Consider the following 18,200-nt stretch of genomic DNA (forward strand, 5'->3'; position numbering starts at 1 on the left):
TACTATGTCTATATCCCAAAGAGAACATAAAAGGGGAAAAGGACCCACATGTACTAAAATATTTATAGGAGCTCTTTTTGTGGTGGCCAAGAATTGGAAATTGAGGGGATGCCCATCAATTGGGAAATGGCTGAACAAGTTGTGGTGTATGAATGTAATGGAATACTGTTGTGCTATAAGAAATGATGAGCAGGCAGATTTCAGAAAGACCTAAAAAGACTTATATGAACTGGTGCTGAGTGAAGTGAGCAGAACCAGGAGGACATTGTCCACAGTAACAGCAACATTGTGTGATGACCAACTTTGATAGACTTGGCTCTTCTCAGCAATACAATGATAAGACAATCCCCAAAGACTCATGACAGAAAATGCCATCCATATCCAGAGAAAGAACTAAGGAGTCTGAATGCAGATGGAAGCAGACTATTTTCTCTTTTTTTCTTTCTTGTGTTTTTTTCCCTTTTGTTCTGATTCTTCTTTTATAACATTACTAATGTGGAAATAGGTTTAATATGATTGTATATGTATAGCCTATATCAGATTGCTTGCTGTCTTGGGGAGGGGAGAAGAAGGAGGGAGGGAGAAAAAAATTTGGACTCAAAAGCTTATAAAAGTGAATGTTGCAAATTATCTTTACATGTAACTGGAAAAAAATAAAATACTATTAAGTGGGGAAAAAAAATTAAAAGTTTTTGCACAAACAAAACCAATGTAACCAAGATTAGAAAGATAGCAGAAAGCTGGGAAATAATTTTTATAGTCATCGTCTCTGATAAAGGCCTCATTTCTCAAATATATAGAGAACTAAGTCAAATTTATAAGATTACAAGTCATTCCCCAGTTGATAAATGATTGGAGGATATGAACAGGCAGTTTTCAGAGGAAGAAATCAAAGCTATCTAGCTATAGTCATATGAAAAATCCTGTAAATCGCTATCGATTAGAGAAATTAAATTAAATTAAAACAACTCTGAGGTCCCACTTCACACCTATCAGATTAGCTGATACAACAGGAAAGGAAAATGATAAATGTTGGAGAAGATGTGGTAAGTTGGGACACTAATGAACTGTCGGTGGAGATGTGAATGGATCCAACCATTCTGGAGAAAAATTTGGAACTCTGCCCCAAAGGCTCTAAACTGTGCACACCCTTTGATCCAGCAATACCACTACTAGTTCTGTATCCTAAAGAGATCATAAAAGAGGGGAAAAGACCTACATGTGCAAAAATATTTCTAGCAGCTCTTTCCGTGGTGGCAAAGAATTAGAAATTGAGGGGATGCCCATCGATTGTTGAATGACTTCAGGGATCTTTCCTTGGTCCTGTGCTTTTTGACATTTTGGTCATTGCCTTGGATGAGGACATAGGATGAATTCTCCAGATTTCATATTGCTATCATGTTGGGTGGTTGTGTCAGGATCCAGAAAGATTTCACTCAAGACGTTAGAATGAAAAGTTTGATTTCACAAAATGAAATAGAATAAATGACATACTTGGGCTCAGCTTGCCAAGTATAAGAGAGAAGGATAAGCTACAGACCAGCTCATCTAAAAAAGAGTGATCCAGATCCTTTAGCGATCTGGAGGCTCCAATGGAGCCAAAGAAATGGTGCGGCAACAAAGAAAAGCTCCTGGAAACCTCATGCTGCTCTGGAAGAAGGATGAGAAGTCGTTTAGCAGGAGAGCTGATAGTTCCATTGCAATCTGGCCTGGGCAGACCATATTCAATTCTGAGAGCCACATTTTAGACAAGATAGCCACCATCTCAAGCAGGTTCAGAGGAGGGTGAACAGGATGGTGAAGAGACTGAAGGTTTAGTCGAAAGATTCGGGAAGTTCAGCCTGAAGAAGAGAATGGGGTAGGATGGAGAGAACATAATAATTGGTCTTCCAGGCTTTGAAGGACTGTCACGTAGATTTGTCCTGGTTGGTTCAAAGGGCAGAGCTAGGAACAAGAGATGGAAGTGGCAAAGAGGCTGACTGAGTTTTCACACTAGGAAAAACATCCTAATAATTAGAGTTCTCCCAAAGCGTAATGGGCTGCCTCCCAGGGGAGTGAGCCCCCCATAAGCAGAGGTCTGCAAGCAGAGCCTAGATGCACTTATAAGGGAAGTCAAACAAGGGACTTCTATTTTGGTATGGGTTGAACCAGATAGTCTGAAGGCTCTTTGGGCTCCGAGATTCTGTGATCCTAGGAGACTGAGCTCAGGTCTAAACTAACTTACGCTTGTTTTACAAATGTCTCACAATGAGAAAGAGGTTGACTTGAAAAAGGAAGAGATAACAAGAAGATTCTGGCTTCCATTGTGAGCCTGCAGTTACTATATTTAACAACAACAAAAACCCACAGTAATAATAATAGGGTGGAACAGCAGTGGGGACTGTTGGTGCCTTTACTATCGAAATCTCTTTGTGGTGAATGATGGCAGCACCCAGTGGTAAGGAACCATGGGAAATTTAAGAAGTAGTCAAGATTTCAATGTACCAACACAAACAAAGTTGGCAGCTATGAGTCAGCTAATTACCAGAGCAGAGTTGCTGAGAAAGTGTTTCTTTTCTTAAAATATGGACAAATGAAATGAACAGATATACGTAGTAAAGTCTTCAGTTCATTGGTATGGTCGGAGAATGAAATCTTCAAATGAACCGAATTTTCTGAGCTGATGATGGTTATAAGCCTACCATCACACAAACATAACTCAGTAAAATTACTGTTAACTTCAACAACCTCATGAGTTAGGAGGGCTTGCAGTTGAAGTTGTAAGATGTGATGCTCACAAATACCACTCGCCAAAAAAAACAGCTAGTTTCTTTTCATTTGGAAATGGGGAAAAGGCAGGATATAATACATGTTTATGCATGTGCCCCAAAGGTAACATCTTTAGCATTTCATATAATTTATTGTGGCAATGTTCACTCTCCTTATCCTGAGGTGGTATCTTTTCACACTCACAGCACACATATACACAAACACATCCTCAGCAAGATCAGAAAAATAAATCAGGTCTATGATTCACAGGTGTTTTCACACAGCTTGACGTTCTAATCTTTGACTTGCAACTTAGGAAGAGTCTGTAGATGTGGCCCCTGAAGCTTCTCTACCTCTCGCCCACCCCTCATTTATCTGATGGTTTTGGAAAGGCAACTTCTGAGTGTGGAAATTGATGTGAGACTCTTTCAATGTGGACCTGTGACTACCAGAAGGCCAGCTTCCCTCCCAAGATTGCTGAGGACCAAAAGAGATAATAACGGTAAAGTGCTTGGCACATAATAGGTGCTATAGAAGTGTTAGCTGTATTATTATCACTATTATTTGCCCACTGTCACACAGCTGGCTAAGTGTCAGAGCTGGGAGTCAAATCCAGGCGCTCCGACTCCAAATCCAGCGTGCTTTCCACTAGTCCTGCCCTCATGAAGCTTAGACTCTAATAGATTCCCTCCTTTTCTCTGTGATGAAATCAAAGGTCACTCCTTTATTCCCTTGCTTTGTGTGAGCTTCTGATAGGTATGTATAGGGACAGCTGCTTCCTTCTTTCCCTGAAAGATTCCATTCTTTGAGAAGACCAGCTCCCTGTGGCTTAATCACACGGCCACCAAAAGCCATCTGTGAATATACTGACAAGTCACTAGATGGTGCCAGTAGTCAAGAGTGGCCCCCAGCATGGCCAAAGGGGAGGAAGCCACCCTGCATGGGCACCATGAGACCACAACCACCTTTCCAACCTTCAACCCAACTGGGGGTGATGGGTAGTAGGGAAATGGCATCAATTCAAACGTCCAGAAGATGGAGTTGTTTAGGTTGAGGTCAAAGCCTTGTTTTTCAACTGCTGCTGGATGAAAGAGCCTGGCTCTTGGGGCAAGAGCAAAACTGATATTTGTGGGTTTTGAAGAGCATGATGAGGGGTGTGCCTGCTTTGGTTGGAAGACTGTTTAAGCTATGCTGGCTCACCTCTTAGCTTAAAACATTGCTCTGTCCAAGACAATGTCTTTTTCTTTAACCCTCAGCCCTCCCACAAAAGCCTATTTCCTTCAAAAGCATTCAGGTAGAGTATAAACTCCTTGAAGTCAAGAACTTATTAAGTACCTTGAAGTTCCAGCTAAAATCCCACCACCTGCAAGAAGCCTTAGTGCTCCCCCTGTTGATTTTCTCCAGTTTATCTTGTCTATAGTTGACCCCAGTTGTTTGCATGTTGTGACCCTCATTAGACTGTAGGGACTGTTTTGCCTTCCTCTGTATCCCTAGAGCCTGGCATACAGTAAGTGCTTAATAAATGCATGTTGCCATCATAGATCACAGAACTGAGAATGTAAGCTCGTTGAAGGCAAAGTCTACATGATTTTCAAAAATAACCTTTGATCCTTAGATACAAAGTGCTTGGTTAGCACAGGGCCCGGCTCCTAATAGGCAACACTATTGACGATTGATTGTTGAAAGGGACCCCTGGAACATCCAGCTCGCACCCCTCCTTTTACAGATGAAGAGACGTGAGGCCCAGAGAGGGAGAGACTCTGCCAAGGTCATACGAAAAACTTACAACAAAGCTGGAATAGAACCCAGACTTACTGACTCCCTGGCCAGTGAATATTAACTTTGACCCACCCCACGCAGCAGTATTATTGCCCTTAATCAATTAACCAATAGCCAAGAATTTATTAAGTCCCTACTCTGTGCCAGGAATGGTGCTAGGTCCAGGGGATACAAATACAATGAATGAAATTGTCTCTGCTTGCAAGAAACTTAAATTCGAATGATGGGAGACAAGAGAGATCTATCTATGTATCTATCCATCTATCTATCCATCTATCTATGTATATATGTGTGTGTATTGATGTATGTATATTTATATATAAGTACATGTCCTTAGAAACACAAAGAACACATACCAAGAGAACATAAATAAAAGCTTGTGAAATTAAATAAAATTAAGAGAATAAATAAAAAAATACAAGCTAGTTTGGGAGGTAGGGCACAAGCAGTTGGGGAATCAGAATATGCTTCAAGCAGAAGGTGTTGCTTGAGGTGTGTCTTGAAGGAAAAGAGGGATTCTGTGAAGTAGAGGAAAAGAATCAGTCAACAAACATTTATCAAATACGTACTGTGTGCTAGGCACTGGGGTAAATGCTCAGGAGACAAAGAGGGCAAGAAGACAGTCTCTGCCCTCAACTGAGGGAAGATAACATGTCAAAAATGGTACATACAAGTTACATACACTGTAAAAGGGAAGTGATCTCAGAAGACGCTAGCAGGGTGGGGGGATTGAGAAGGGCCTCCTTCAGAGACATAGGGGAAGTCGGGGAAGCTGAGTTGGGAGGTGGTAGAACATTCCAGACAAGAAAGACAGCTGATATAAAAGCCTGAGGGTAAGATGTGTAGCGTGTGAGAGAGACCAGTTGGACAGAATTGGAGAATGTAGGAGAGGGAATAACATTCGATGAGGTAGGAAAGATGGGTTGGGGCAAGGTTGCAAAGAGATTTAAAAGTAGAACAGAGAAGGTTGCATTTGATGCTATCAGTTTGAGGCAGAGGTGCTGCACTTCTCATTTTTGGTTGGCCTTGTGCCATTTGATGCCTATGGTTTGGGGGCCAGGACCGTATCTCCTCTTGGTTCCCAATGAATGCTCAGGGGATCAAGAAGCAAATCAATCCAGGTATTTATTGCCTACCTTGGTAGTTGGTGCTGGGGATGCAAAGGCAGGAAGTTTAGCAGCTCTGACTCTCAAAGAAAGACCTTTTATCCAATGACAAGGTATAGGCAGAGACCAGAATGAGAAACATAGGAGTTGGAACTGCCCAGACTGTTTTGTTCAAGGTCGCCAATGGCCCACCCATAGCTAAATCCATTGGGCTTTTCTTTGTAGAATATTTTTTGTTATTAAAAAGAAAGAAGGGGAAAAAAGCACTTCAGCAAATCCAACATATACAGCAAGCCCAATGACGTATGCTTTCTGGGCCTTCTTTTCAGGTCCCACTTCTTTGACCCTGTTACCCACCTCCTCCCTCACTGCATAACACTCATCTCCTGTATATAAAGAGCTGTTTTCATGTTGATTCCCTGATTAGGATGTGAGCTCCTTGAGGGTAGGGATTGGTTTTGCTCATATCTACCACGCCCAGCATAGTGCCAGGTCCATTGTAGGTGCTTAATAAATACTTACCATCTTACAGTGGAAAGAACAGTGAGTAGCACTGGGGTTGGACCACCTAGGTGCAAATCTTGCCTCTGGTACTTTGACTTTGGGTGTTGCTTATGACCTCCCCAGGGTCTCAGGTTGCTCATTTGCAAAATAAAGGTTTTTAACTAAATAATCTCTGGGGTCCCTTTCTGTTCTAGAACTAGAATCTTATGTACATCCTGCCTCTATCTGCTACCAATGAGAAAATGTAGGTGAAGTACTAGGCAAACCTTCAAGGGCTCCATAAATGTGAACTATGCATGTTTTACATGAATATAAGCCATGTGAGAGCAGGTCACTCAATCTCTCCCAGCCTGTTTCCTTGTCTGTGACACAGGAATAATCAGAGCAGCCATCTTGTAGGGCCATTAGGATCAAATAAAAATTATGGAAGGTATATAAAACAAATCCTTTCATGAAGGGGTTTTGTTCTGTGAAGTTTGGATTCAGTCAAAGGGCTGCACTTGAGGACCTAGAGGACCACATGTGGCCTCGAGGCTGCAGGCTCCCCACTCCTGTTCTAGGCAGTTATGCTAGACTAAAGATTGCAGGGAAGGTGCCAGTCCAGATGGGTAAAGGGAGTCCCCTGTTATCACTTAAATTATAGGTCCTTTCTCTAGCCCTCTCCTTCCTCAGCCTGGTTTTCAAGGTCCTTTCTCAGTCTGGAATCATCGTACTGTCCTAGCTTAAAACAACTCACTGTTACTGGAGATACACTCCAGCCAAACTAGTGTTCTTGGATGTGTATGGCATCATACCCTAACCCCTTATGTCTTTGCTTGAGCTACTTGTTCCCTGTGCCTGGGAATTCCCTTTCCCCCCTTGGGATGAGATGTGGTTGGACTGCAGTCCATATCATGGGAAGAAGTAGCCAAAATGCTGGAGTGTGCATGATGAGCTACTTAATCTGGTGAGCAGAAAGAGTGCATTTCTCTTCTACAGATCCAAGCAGAGTGGGCAGAAGTTTGCAAAGTCCAGGGCTTCCTGACCAAAGGGTCCCACTTTCTTCCCCCATTACCCTGCAGGGAACAGGCTGTAACTGATACAACTACATAAGGTCTCTCAAAATACTCTCGGTAGGGTTTTGAAAAGATCCAGAGGCCTGAGAACCTGCAGGAAACTCCAGACAAAGCCAAGACTCCAGGTCAGTACAGTGTGGGGGTAGCTAGGGTGTATCATATAGGATGTATGTCAATCAACATTTGTTAAGTGCTTACTTTATACGAGGTGATGCGCTAAGTCCCGGGGCTATAAAGACAGAGCGAAAGCTCTGTCCTCAAGGAGTTTACATTCTAACTGGGAAGACATATGTGTATCATATAATCTATATACGTTATATATAAATATATATGTAAATATAAAATTTGATCAGTTGTGTTCAATTCTTTGTGACCCCAAGATACTGGAGTGGTTTGCCATTTCCTTCTCCAGAGGATCATGGTCAGACAATTAGAGGTTAAGTAATTTGTCCAGGATCACACAACTAGGAAGTGCCTGAGGCTGGATTTGCACTCAGGTCTTCTCTCCCCTTCCCTCCACCTGTGATTTCATCCATCTTGATAACTCCTGAGAGTTATCAACCAATACAGGTGCTATATCCCATGACACTTAGTTTTAAGACTGGCCTGAAGCACTGAGAGATTAAATATTCACTCTCCTAGCTTCAAGGTTGGCTCTTTATCCCCCCCACCAGCTGCTTCTTCCAGGTGTGTACATTATCCAAAATGAAAGATGCTTATGGGAAGTGCTGTCGGCCGGTGGGTCACTCCTTGCGGAGAGGGGACCATGAAGAGGGCACGCTGCATTGGCTTGGTGGATGTGGGGGTTAGTTTTGCTGCACTGATCTCCCTTCCTCCTTTTATTCTGTTACAAGGAGTGGCTCTCTGGTTAAGGGAGTATGGAAAGGCCAAATTCAGAAAACATTTTTGAGCACAGTTTTTTTTTAATGCTTGAAAAGACTGCTGTGGCATACGCATGTAGATAATGTGTTGATGTGAAGGCTCAAAGTTTCCGGTGGACAGGAACTCATGAGGAGGTCCCAATTTTCAGACTTTGTCTGAGGTGACACAAAAACCTCGGACGGCCACTTTGGGTCTGGGCAGCCATTACATGCTCCAGACAACTCTTTTTTCCCCTTTGCTCCGTTCTCTATTTCCCCCCCTCTTCATAATCATTTAATACCATTTAAAATCATTTTTGTAATTTCCATAAGTCCCAGAGCCTTTTGTTAATGACCACCTAGAAGAAGGGCTGAACCCAAGCTTCTTTGTTCCCTGAAGTTTGCTCAGAGAATACCCCTCCCTCTGTGAACAAGGCCAGATCGGGCTGACCTAAGAACATTCTTCCCCCTGTTAACCATTAATCCCGAGAAACTACCTCACTTAATGTTTTAAGGGCATATACTATGTTATGGAATGTTAATGGTAAATTAAACACAGAAATGCTGGGTTGTAGTTTGTAGTTTCAACCGACACTTGTCAACACTCCTTATTCCATTAAGGAAAATCCTTGTCTTGTATCATGGTTAAACATACATGGGCATCACAAAATTGAGCCACCCAGATATGCTGAGTTGTGACTGTTCTAAAAATGTACATAAGCTTTCTCATTCTTTTGTTGGGCAGTCAGACTTCTGTCTGGCTCCGTACATGTATGTCTGTCCGCTACGCTGATTTTTTCTATCACCTAGTTGTTTGCCTCCTTTAACCAAACTTTCAGCTTAACAATTCTAACAGTGCTCACCTTAGGCCACTGGCCTAAGGGTGGAGTGGTTTTCTTCTAGAATTACCACAACTTCCTCCATGAGCACCCAGACCCATGGGCTGAGTCCAGTCTGGCCTCCCTCCTGCACTAGCTAACTGGGTGAGCTTGCAACGTCAACTAAGTGCTTAGAGCCTCCTTGGTCCTTTCTCTATGAAATGGGGATATATATTAACACTTGCACCACCTTACTTTGAAGGATTGTTGGGAAGAAGATGCTTAAATCTCAAAGTCCTCCAGAAAGCTAACTTTTGAATCTGACTGATGAAGTTATGCCTTCCTTTCTCCTCACTTGGACAGAAGCATCTCCTAAGTGGAAGCTACCTTAGGGATCAAACAGTCCAGCGGTGCTTAACCTGGGCTCCACAAACTTGATTTTTCATGTTTATGATTTCACTGTATCAAAAATGTTTTGATAACTGTATTTCAGTTCAATTGGTTTGTTATAATCTTATGTATCATTTTATGCATTTAAAAAGCGCAATGCTTGGTTGAACATATATAACCTATAGTAAATTGCTTACTGTCTCAAGGAGGGGAAGGTGATGGAGAAAAATCTGGAACTCAAAATTTAAAAAAAAATGTTAAAAAAATTTTTACATGTAACTGGGGAAAAATAAAATACGATTTTTAAAAAGCATGATGCTTTGAAGGAGCTCTGCCTTCTCTTGACCAAGTGGAGTCAGACCTGAAAGAAGGGGAAGAACCCCAGCTCAGGAACCTCCTGACACCTTCCAACAAGGCTCCACCTGAAGGTCTCTCCTGTTGCCAAGAGCACCAGAGTCCAGCAAAAGATCAGGAGTTTCCAGTTTCTCTGGCTTGGGCTTACCAACAGCTCCCGCTCCTTATGGCTTACATCTAACTATTCATCTTTAAGACCAGAAAAACAATTTCATTTTCTTGTCCAAGTGGAATCCACTGTGGAGCTCCTGAGCCTGTAAGGACTAGAGACAGAGGCGAGCCAGACATTGGTGTTTCTCTCTTTTATTTAAAAACAGTGCTTCATTACCATTTGCAAAGGCCAAGGCAGTGCCCCTCCCTTGCGAAGAGTTTATAAAAGCCAGCAACATGATCAATAATTTATACACATGGATAGTAATACAAAAAAATAAGGAGTAAAAGCTAAAGATCTAACTACTCCGACCTTCACAATTCCAGCTACTTGATAATAGGAGTAACCCAATGAATACTGTATGGTCTGAAAGCTACTATACATTATGATACTTAACAAGAGGTGAGGGGATTAGAGTCTGTCACAAAGCCCTGGGCTGCTTCTCTGGAGTTAGCAGGGAAACAGGACCCTGGGGGAGCAGCTCTGGCGTCCTAGGAAGTGATGGGCTGGGGGGTGGGGAGCTCAAGGAAGGAAGGCCAGGTGGTCAAATATACAAGCATCCCATTTGATGCCCCCTATGCCCCAAAGGTACCTGTTTTGCCATGGCAATGGGAGGGGGCAGGGGGAACTGCACAGAGGAGTGATTTAGTCACTGCCATGGGGGGCTGGAGGGAGAGGAAAAAGGGGCAGTTCTGTGGCATTTTTAGTCTTGCAATGATTTGAACTGAAAAGCCCAGAGTCTCAGGTAGGTCAGGCTGGGGGGTGCAAGTGACCTCTACACTGCAGCCTTAGCTGACATGTGCCATCGGCCCTAGGTTTCACTCCAGCTATTCACAAGCAGAATCATAATGGGGGGGGGGGCGGCGGGCAGAGAGAGAGAGAGAGAGAGAGAGAGAGAGAGAGAGAGAGAGAGAACAACTCATCAACTCATATCCCCTAGGGAGAAAAAGGAGGCTTAATTTATCACTCAATATATAATACAGCCAGACCGAGCTGCCAAAACACACAGGCACGCGCACGCGCACGCACACACACACAAATACTGTGAACAGAAAAAAAAAATCCCAAAACCAAGAGAAAGACTGAAGCTGGGAGTTGATGGGGGATTGACATTCCTCAAAGTATGTTAGGCCCCAGGGAACCAAATAGAAAAAAAATGAAAATGAACCCCACCACCCACAAATCCCTAAGACAAACCCCCTCTGAGAATCGAATGGGGAAGGGAATCATGCCAGCCTCAGATTAACCCTTAACAGTACTGGCATTCTACCGCCCACCAGGCACTGGGGCCCCTCCTCCAGGCTGGCCATCTCCTTAAAAGCAAGGTCTGGGTTTTGGCCAGTGGGCAAGTTCTCCAGGAGTTACCAAATCCCTGCCAACCAGCACTACCATGGCTGAATTGATCGACCGTTTTCCTGAGTAAACTTTAACTGGCTACAGTTGTGGTAACGTGGAGGAGAACTCAACCGCAACAGCCAATTACACAACTTGGGGACCTCCCCCCATTCCTAATGTACTGGATTTGGGAAGTGAACGGCTTGTTGCAGTCAGAGCTTCTCAAGGACAAGGTTTTGCCTTCAGCAAACCTGACGGCAAACCCTGGCCCAGAGGTTGCCCAGTTGTCACTGCTCTTCCTTTGGACAAGTATGATGGGAGGAGCGCACTCTCAAGGATGGGGGAGGGGGCAGTGAAGAGGGGCTTTTGGACAGTAACAGAGCCAAAAAAATAGTGTTTTATGCAATCGAGAATCAAGTTTCACTGGTGTATACTACAAATGGTCAACATTTCCAAGAGCATGACAGAAAAATAAAGACACACAGAAGTTTACATTTGACGTTTACCTTGTCCACTATTTTTTTTCCTATTTTAAAACAGTGCAAACAGGTAACATACGCTTTAAAACCACCACCACCCAATCCCCCCCCCGCCCCCTCCCCCCCAACTTCCTTTCCTCCAGCATCCAGGGGAAAAACCCCATCCTTCAAAGGGCTCTGAGCTAGAGGTCTGCCAAAGGCAGCAAGCGGCCCAGCTTCCCCTCTTTGGAGCTGAGCCCAGCAAAAGGGGAGGGCTCTGTAGGCTCCTTCCTCCCCCCAGCCCCCTCCCTTCCTGGATTCCTGGCGCTCCCCAGACTGTCTCCCACCGGCCTCTTTACCCTGGGCAGAGGGAAGGGGAATTTATTATGCCCTATTTGCATATTCTTGAGAATTATAAGTTCCAAGCCCCATTTTTACGCCCCTTGCTTTTAGAGGCTGCTTAGTACAACTAAGAAGCAATAGGATGCCCCTAATGAACTTTGACTCATTCACTTCCTCTGACTCATTGAGAATAGCAGACCCCACAGGGAAGAGGCATGCAGATAACGCTGACCTTCCCTTCCCAGGAGATCTCGGCTCAGGTGCTGCCTGTCTCAAGAACTGAACCCCCAAAGGTTGGCTCAACTGGGCTAGTTGTTGCTGGCTAGAACACAATGCTTTTCTTTTGCATTCTGCAACCACAACCACCTTCGAGAAGGCCAGATGCCACATGACTAAACCTAGGCGAATCTGAATGGTCCAAAGTCCCACAGGGAGTTTGGGAAGGACTAGGAGCAGAGAGGGAAGGAAGGAAGGCGGGAGGGACAGACAGGGTCTCATGGGATCTGTCATGGGTTTCACTAGAGGAACCCTATGGAATCATCCAACTGCCAGAGGAAAACAGTGGAGGGAGGCTTAACTTACAAAGTCTGGACCAAGAGCTATTGAGGGAGGCTGTCACTCATTCAGGTAGAACGTATCCACAAAGAAGGGCTCGAGGAAGACCTCCTTTAACAGGCTGAGCGAGGATCCAAACCCTCGTCCTTCTCTGACTTTCTTTTTAAAAAAATCAAATGAGAAGAGGAAAGCGGGCCCACCACGAGTGTTTGAGGTACCTGCCTCTAGAAAGCCCAAGGTCGGAGCTGGACCACTGCCTCTCTCAAGTGGGGAAGGTAGTTGCAAGTGAAGCCCAGATGCCCTGGGGAGAGGCAGGGCCTCAGTTCTCTAGCCCCACCTAGAACAAGGAGAGGAAGACCAGCACACGGAGCTGAGCTCCGCCGGTCTTTCTTGGGAAGTGAGCAGGAAGAGTTGCTCAAAGGGCTATCTGAATACAACACAAACCCACTAAGGAGACAGAGTCCGGCCTTCTGGAGCCTACAGCCAGAACCAGCTGAACTGAAAGGCGGAGGGGAGAATGTTGGCTCAAACTGCTGTCCCTGGGAACTGGGTCCTCTACTTTTGCCACCATGTCCCTTCTCTTCCCAGGAATGAGATGTAGGGAGAAGCCTCTTTATACCCTGCCCTTTCAGGCTGCTACTACTGCTGCAGTATTTGGGATCTTGGCCTAGTCTCAGCTCCAAAGGGCATTTGGTGGAAATGACATTGGACCAAACATGACATCAGATTGCTCTCAGACATCTGCTTTCATCAGTAAATGCTCCCCTTCAAAAAAAAAGTCAAAAGAAATAAAACAAAACCCACTTTCCCATTCTCTAGAGTTTGTAAAAGCCCCTGTCCCCCCTCCCGATTTTCAGTCTAACTAAAAGATTTATATACACACAACAAAAATCATCTTAAGAGCAAACCAAACTTTGGCTTGGGAAAAAAAAAACCCACAACAACAAACCAACCTAAAAAAAGAAAGTGGCCAATGGACTGGCAGTTTGGTGTCCTCTAGTTCTATCTCTTCCTGCAAAGAATTAGGAATAGCCCTTAGGCCTCTCCCATGCTCTGCACATCCCTGGCTGCTCTTCTCCTAGGAAGAGCCTAGGAGGGAGGAGAGTTTGAAGGAGAACCAAGGCCCATGTTGTGCTTTGGATGGCCAGAGAACCAGCCAGATAATTCTGCCCACCGAGGGTGCTGGCCCACAGCAGCCTTGTCTGACTTCAGGGACACGGTTAGCTAACAGCCTGTGTGGTAGCAGGAGCCAAAACACAAACCAAGGAACTCCACCTCTGAACTGCTCCCTTGTGTGGCCTTCCTCTTGGGTGAAAAGTCACCCTAGTACCACTGGGAGAAGGCTTGGGAGTCATCTGACAGACCATGATCTTTCCTATTTCACTAATGCCTTACAGTTAGAGAATGCTGCCGAGCACTTAACATCACTGGTTAGTTAGCTGACAGCTGGAAGGGAAACTTTCCCACCTGACCGGTATAATTTGTCCAACTGAGACCAGATATCAAGAACAACACGCTTCTGCCAATGGTCACCGGACCCCTTTTTCCTGGCAACATGCAAGATCCCTGCTCTTAGAAGTCTTCCTTGCCCACTGGAAAGAAGGAAGAAACTCTGGGGGCCAAAGTGGACATCCTGTAGTGTTAATGCTCACCAAGCAGTCCAGGTGCTTGGTTCTGTGTCTTTGGGGGATACTGAAAGGATGGGGGAATGGCCACCAAGACTTGAGACTGTGGATTCAAGTGACTCACTCCTAAAGGCTCTGGAAGATGGAAATTCCTATGGCTTTAGAACTTACACAAAGTGCCCCGGCCTGCCCTTCACAGGCCCTATTTACCCGAGGGGGCTCCAGGAACATCTTGTTGGCCCGTGACATCTTGTGCTTCATCTTTTCCAACACATTACTTTTCTGACTTAATAGAAGAGGTGGCGAGGGCAGCGAGGCAGGATTCTCTCTGAATGAGAGTCTTCAATCAGAGCAATCTTGCTGTCTTTTTCTTCTAGCTCTTCCCTTCCAGCCCCTTTTGAAGGCAGCCATGAAGTGACCACACTAACCCTCACATTCCTGGATTTAACACACAGAGGCCAATGCCTAGTCCTTCGTCCCTGGGCCCTAAATTCCTGGTATTGGTGAACATGGAAGCAAGGGTTTAAGAGAAGGAGATGGATGAGCTGAACCGAGGCAAAAGTAGAAAGTGGAATAAGCCCAGTAGCACTGCCAGGATTACAGGAAAGGAAAGAGAAAAAGAACAGCGTCCACACTCCAGAGTTCGTTCTAAGATGTTTCCTAATGAGGGTTTTTTCCCCACAGCCTAGGGCAGGTTTGGTGATCTCGGTGCCAATCAGCCTCGTCTGTGCATTCTCAGAAACGGTTCTGGTTATCATCGGATATCCATCAGCACTGAATGGAGAAACAGGAGAAGGGAAGAGGAGAGAGGAAAGTATCTCTGCTCCTCTCCTCCCCGCCGCCCCTTCAGCGTGTGCCTTCTGGCCACAGCCCCTCAGACGGGCACCAAAGACCAGAAACACAAAAGGCTAAGAGTCGGGGAGAGGAGGGAAAAGAACCTCTTCCCCCATTGGCCAGTCCCACAGTGGCTCGCTTCGGTAATTCTGCCTGTTCACTTCTGATTCATTGAACGGGTCACTTTCTAAAATCTTTCTTTCCTCATTAACTGCCTCTTCCGTGACTGGCAGAATAAGCTACGCACGGACATACAGACATGGAAATGCATCGTTTTTTTTTTTTTTACCACAGTTAAAAAAAAAAAAGAAAAATGCACAATCTTTGGAACAAAAGAATTAAAGGCAGAAATTTAAAGGAAAAATACATATTCAAAGAACATAGTGAGGTATAAAAAAGTATTTTCTCTTTTTTTGTGTTTTTGTGTGTTTTTGTTTTTTTTCTTTTTCCTCTTCGTCTTGCTATAGAGTTCCTCTAGGAGTACATATTGCAATAGCCAGGCCTCATGAACAGGGGGCTGTCCCGTCTGCGGGGTCACGTCACTTCAGTAGGGGGCAAATCGGCTGTAGCCACCTCGGTACAAACTCGCCTGCGAGAATGAAAGGGAGACAGAAAACACACAGCTGAGAGGAGGCCTCGGGAGAAGAACGAGCAAAGGCAGCTGGCTGTGGAGCCCAAAGTCAGCAGGCCCCACCCGGCCCCTCCCAACAAGGCCAGGAGCCCTACTCTGCTGAGACCAAACTCCAGGAAGCTGACTGCTCGCAGTGAGTGAGGAAGGCACAAGGCGCCTGCTTTCATTAACTCTGTACAAGGGTTAAAGTGGGAGAGGTCCTCTGAGGGGGCAAGTGTGTTGGTAAGCAAAATGGGCTCTTAGCACTTAGTTGGCTTTTGTTTCCTTTGAGTAATTCAGTGTATTTCATTGAGTCTTACTAGGTGCTAAGCCCCAGGCCCAAACCCCTATTAGGTGTAAAACCTATGTGGGTGTGGATTGGTAACTAAGGTGGGGCCCAAGGTGGGGCTAACTCAGGGGAGGGCCTAGTTTACACATGAGTTTGAGTGACAGGTTCGGGACTTCAGAGGCTCTTAGACTAGTGGGTTTAAGTCACCTCTTTGTGACAATTTTTGGTCATGTGGGTGAGTCGCATGTGTGACTCACCCCTGACTCTGAGAAAGATAAAACCAGGGGTTGACCTTCTCTTCTTGGGAGCTCTCTGCCGCAGCAGTGGTGGCTCGAGTGACTCTGGGCCAGCTCTCGTTATGAGCTCCCGGGCTGAACCTAGATGTTGGTAACTATGAATCTGTATTTGGTCTGTTGATGTTTGTAATTTGTTTAGGGCTCTCACTTGGGCTGGTGTGCTGATGTGGAGACTCTGGGCAGCTGTAGCTAAGGGCCCTCCAGCTTGTAACCCGGATGCTGGGACTTCGTTAAACTCTGGTAACTATGTATTGGGATTTGAATCAGACAAGGTCTGTCTGTTGGTGTTCGTGCCTTGTTTGTATTTTGCTCTGAAGTTCAGGGTGCTGGCTTTTCCCCTGAACTAAGCGAATGATATTCGTATGCTGAATTAAAGTAAGCTTGTCAACCCCTTCCCGTAGCTTTCCTTAGTTAAGCAGATCAAAAGAATCTATGCTTTGGCAGCGTGCTTATTGTTGGGGTTATGTTGGTCTTTCACCCCCACAGCGGCTGCTAGCTGGATTGTTTGAAACAGCAGGTAAAGTCTCCACAACTGTCCGTCACCTGCTGAGGATCCAAGTCTGCTTCTCTTGGCCAGGCACACACCCTCCCCCTCTCCTCGAGATGCCCATGTTCAAATTGGCATTTACAAAGCACCTCGGTGGGTAGCATGTGTACCTTCCTGCCTCAGGTCGTGTCTCAATTAATGCCACCAAGTCAGGTCCTCTCTCTCCTTCAGAACAGGTGCTGGCTCCTCTACATGTTTATCCCTGGGATGTTCTCTCACCCTTTATTCACTTGACCCTCCTGAATCAAACATTTCATGAAATGTATCTTAGGTGGGCCCGTGAGTTGAGGCAGGGCTCTGGAAGCTTCTGACACTCCATGAAGCATGACTGCCACCCTTTCTTGGATGGGTCAAGACCTCAGCAAGGACCTCTCTTCTCCACAGCCATGTTATAGGTCCTTGATGCCCCCTCTCATGCACCTCTGGTAACCTAAAACGGAAGCTTACGTGGGCAAAAACCAGGTCTCCTCTCTCAGTTCATTAGCAGTTAGGACTCTGAGGCTCACATGAAGGCCCTTGAAAGTGTTCTAGTTTGCTCTTTGCGCTTATTTCATTTTAAATAACTCACAAGTACCCCATCTCACAAATGCAGGAACTACCTCCACATCTTTGGTGATGACTGGGTGACGAGGGTTCAGGTATTCAGGGCCTTACCAGGTTTTGAGGATGTGCCAATGCCCTTGCCTGTCAAAAGCTCAAAGAACCAGTCAGTTCTATGTCATGATGAGCGCTGCAGGCAGCTCTTTATTTCCACGCTCTAGGAAACCTATTGCCTTTCTGTAAAAACAAACCCACCAATTTCTGCTAACTCTGTGCCTTCCAAGGAGCTCCCCAGTTTTATTGTGGTCAGAGCTTTGGTTGCTAATTAAAATGCCAAGCTCCGTTACAAAAAGGAAGCATTATCACACAGCTTACCCCTGGGCCTTGGACATTATTCATTCTGACTCAGAAAGCCCCTGAGCCCTGGGGGGAACCCTTTTCGATAATCTCCTAGTGGGCATAAGCTCTTCCCAAGGGGCACAGAAAGTCTAGATCTAGCACACTAGCAACAAAATGAATGCCATACAGACAGATATACATGATATGTTTCCTTTTCTCCTTCCTTGCAATGATGTACCTTCTTAGACACAGAGACTGTCCTCATCTCCTGCTGCATGTACATGGCCCACTGGGCTTACCCCCCAACACAGACACAAAGGGGCAGTAGGAGGTACTGTTTCAATACTTCGCCTGGGAAGGAAGTAAAGGCTGTTCTTATTACCCTTTGAATCTTTTACCACCCTGGATCTTTTGCAATCTGTAAAAGAAAGAGAGGAAGAAGGGAAAAGTCCAAAAGAAGAAAAACCTACTTACCACAGCGCCAACTCCGTAGCTAGCGGCAGGGGCAAGGGCATGGTAGGGGTCTGCTGTATAAACCCTGCCATAACTGAGGAAGAGAAAAACAATCAGTGCCTTTATAGAGTAAGAGAGATCTGGGTCAATGACATGAGGAGTGGGTTTGGGCCTTCTATATATATGAGAATGCCATGGCCTGAGGTGACATT

At 45.2% G+C, this 18,200-nt stretch overlaps 1 protein-coding gene across 9 annotated transcripts in view; it reads right to left on the minus strand.

Moving 5' to 3' along the window:
• Positions 1 to 9,901: 9,901 nt before the first annotated feature.
• The window catches only part of RBFOX2 (RNA binding fox-1 homolog 2), a 316,535-nt gene continuing 308,236 nt past the window's right edge, over positions 9,902 to 18,200 (minus strand). For all 9 annotated transcript variants that reach the window (XM_036760986.1, XM_036760987.1, XM_036760984.1 and 6 more), the window contains 2 exons: positions 18,010 to 18,082; positions 9,902 to 15,503 (listed from right to left, as the gene is read on the minus strand). In XM_036760986.1, the coding sequence (XP_036616881.1) occupies positions 15,459 to 15,503; positions 18,010 to 18,082 (118 nt within the window). In that variant the 3' untranslated portion in view covers positions 9,902 to 15,458. The remainder of the gene's footprint in view (positions 15,504 to 18,009; positions 18,083 to 18,200) is intronic.

This window comes from Trichosurus vulpecula, chromosome 5 (genome assembly GCF_011100635.1).
Source record: "Trichosurus vulpecula isolate mTriVul1 chromosome 5, mTriVul1.pri, whole genome shotgun sequence".
NCBI lineage: Eukaryota > Metazoa > Chordata > Mammalia > Diprotodontia > Phalangeridae > Trichosurus > Trichosurus vulpecula.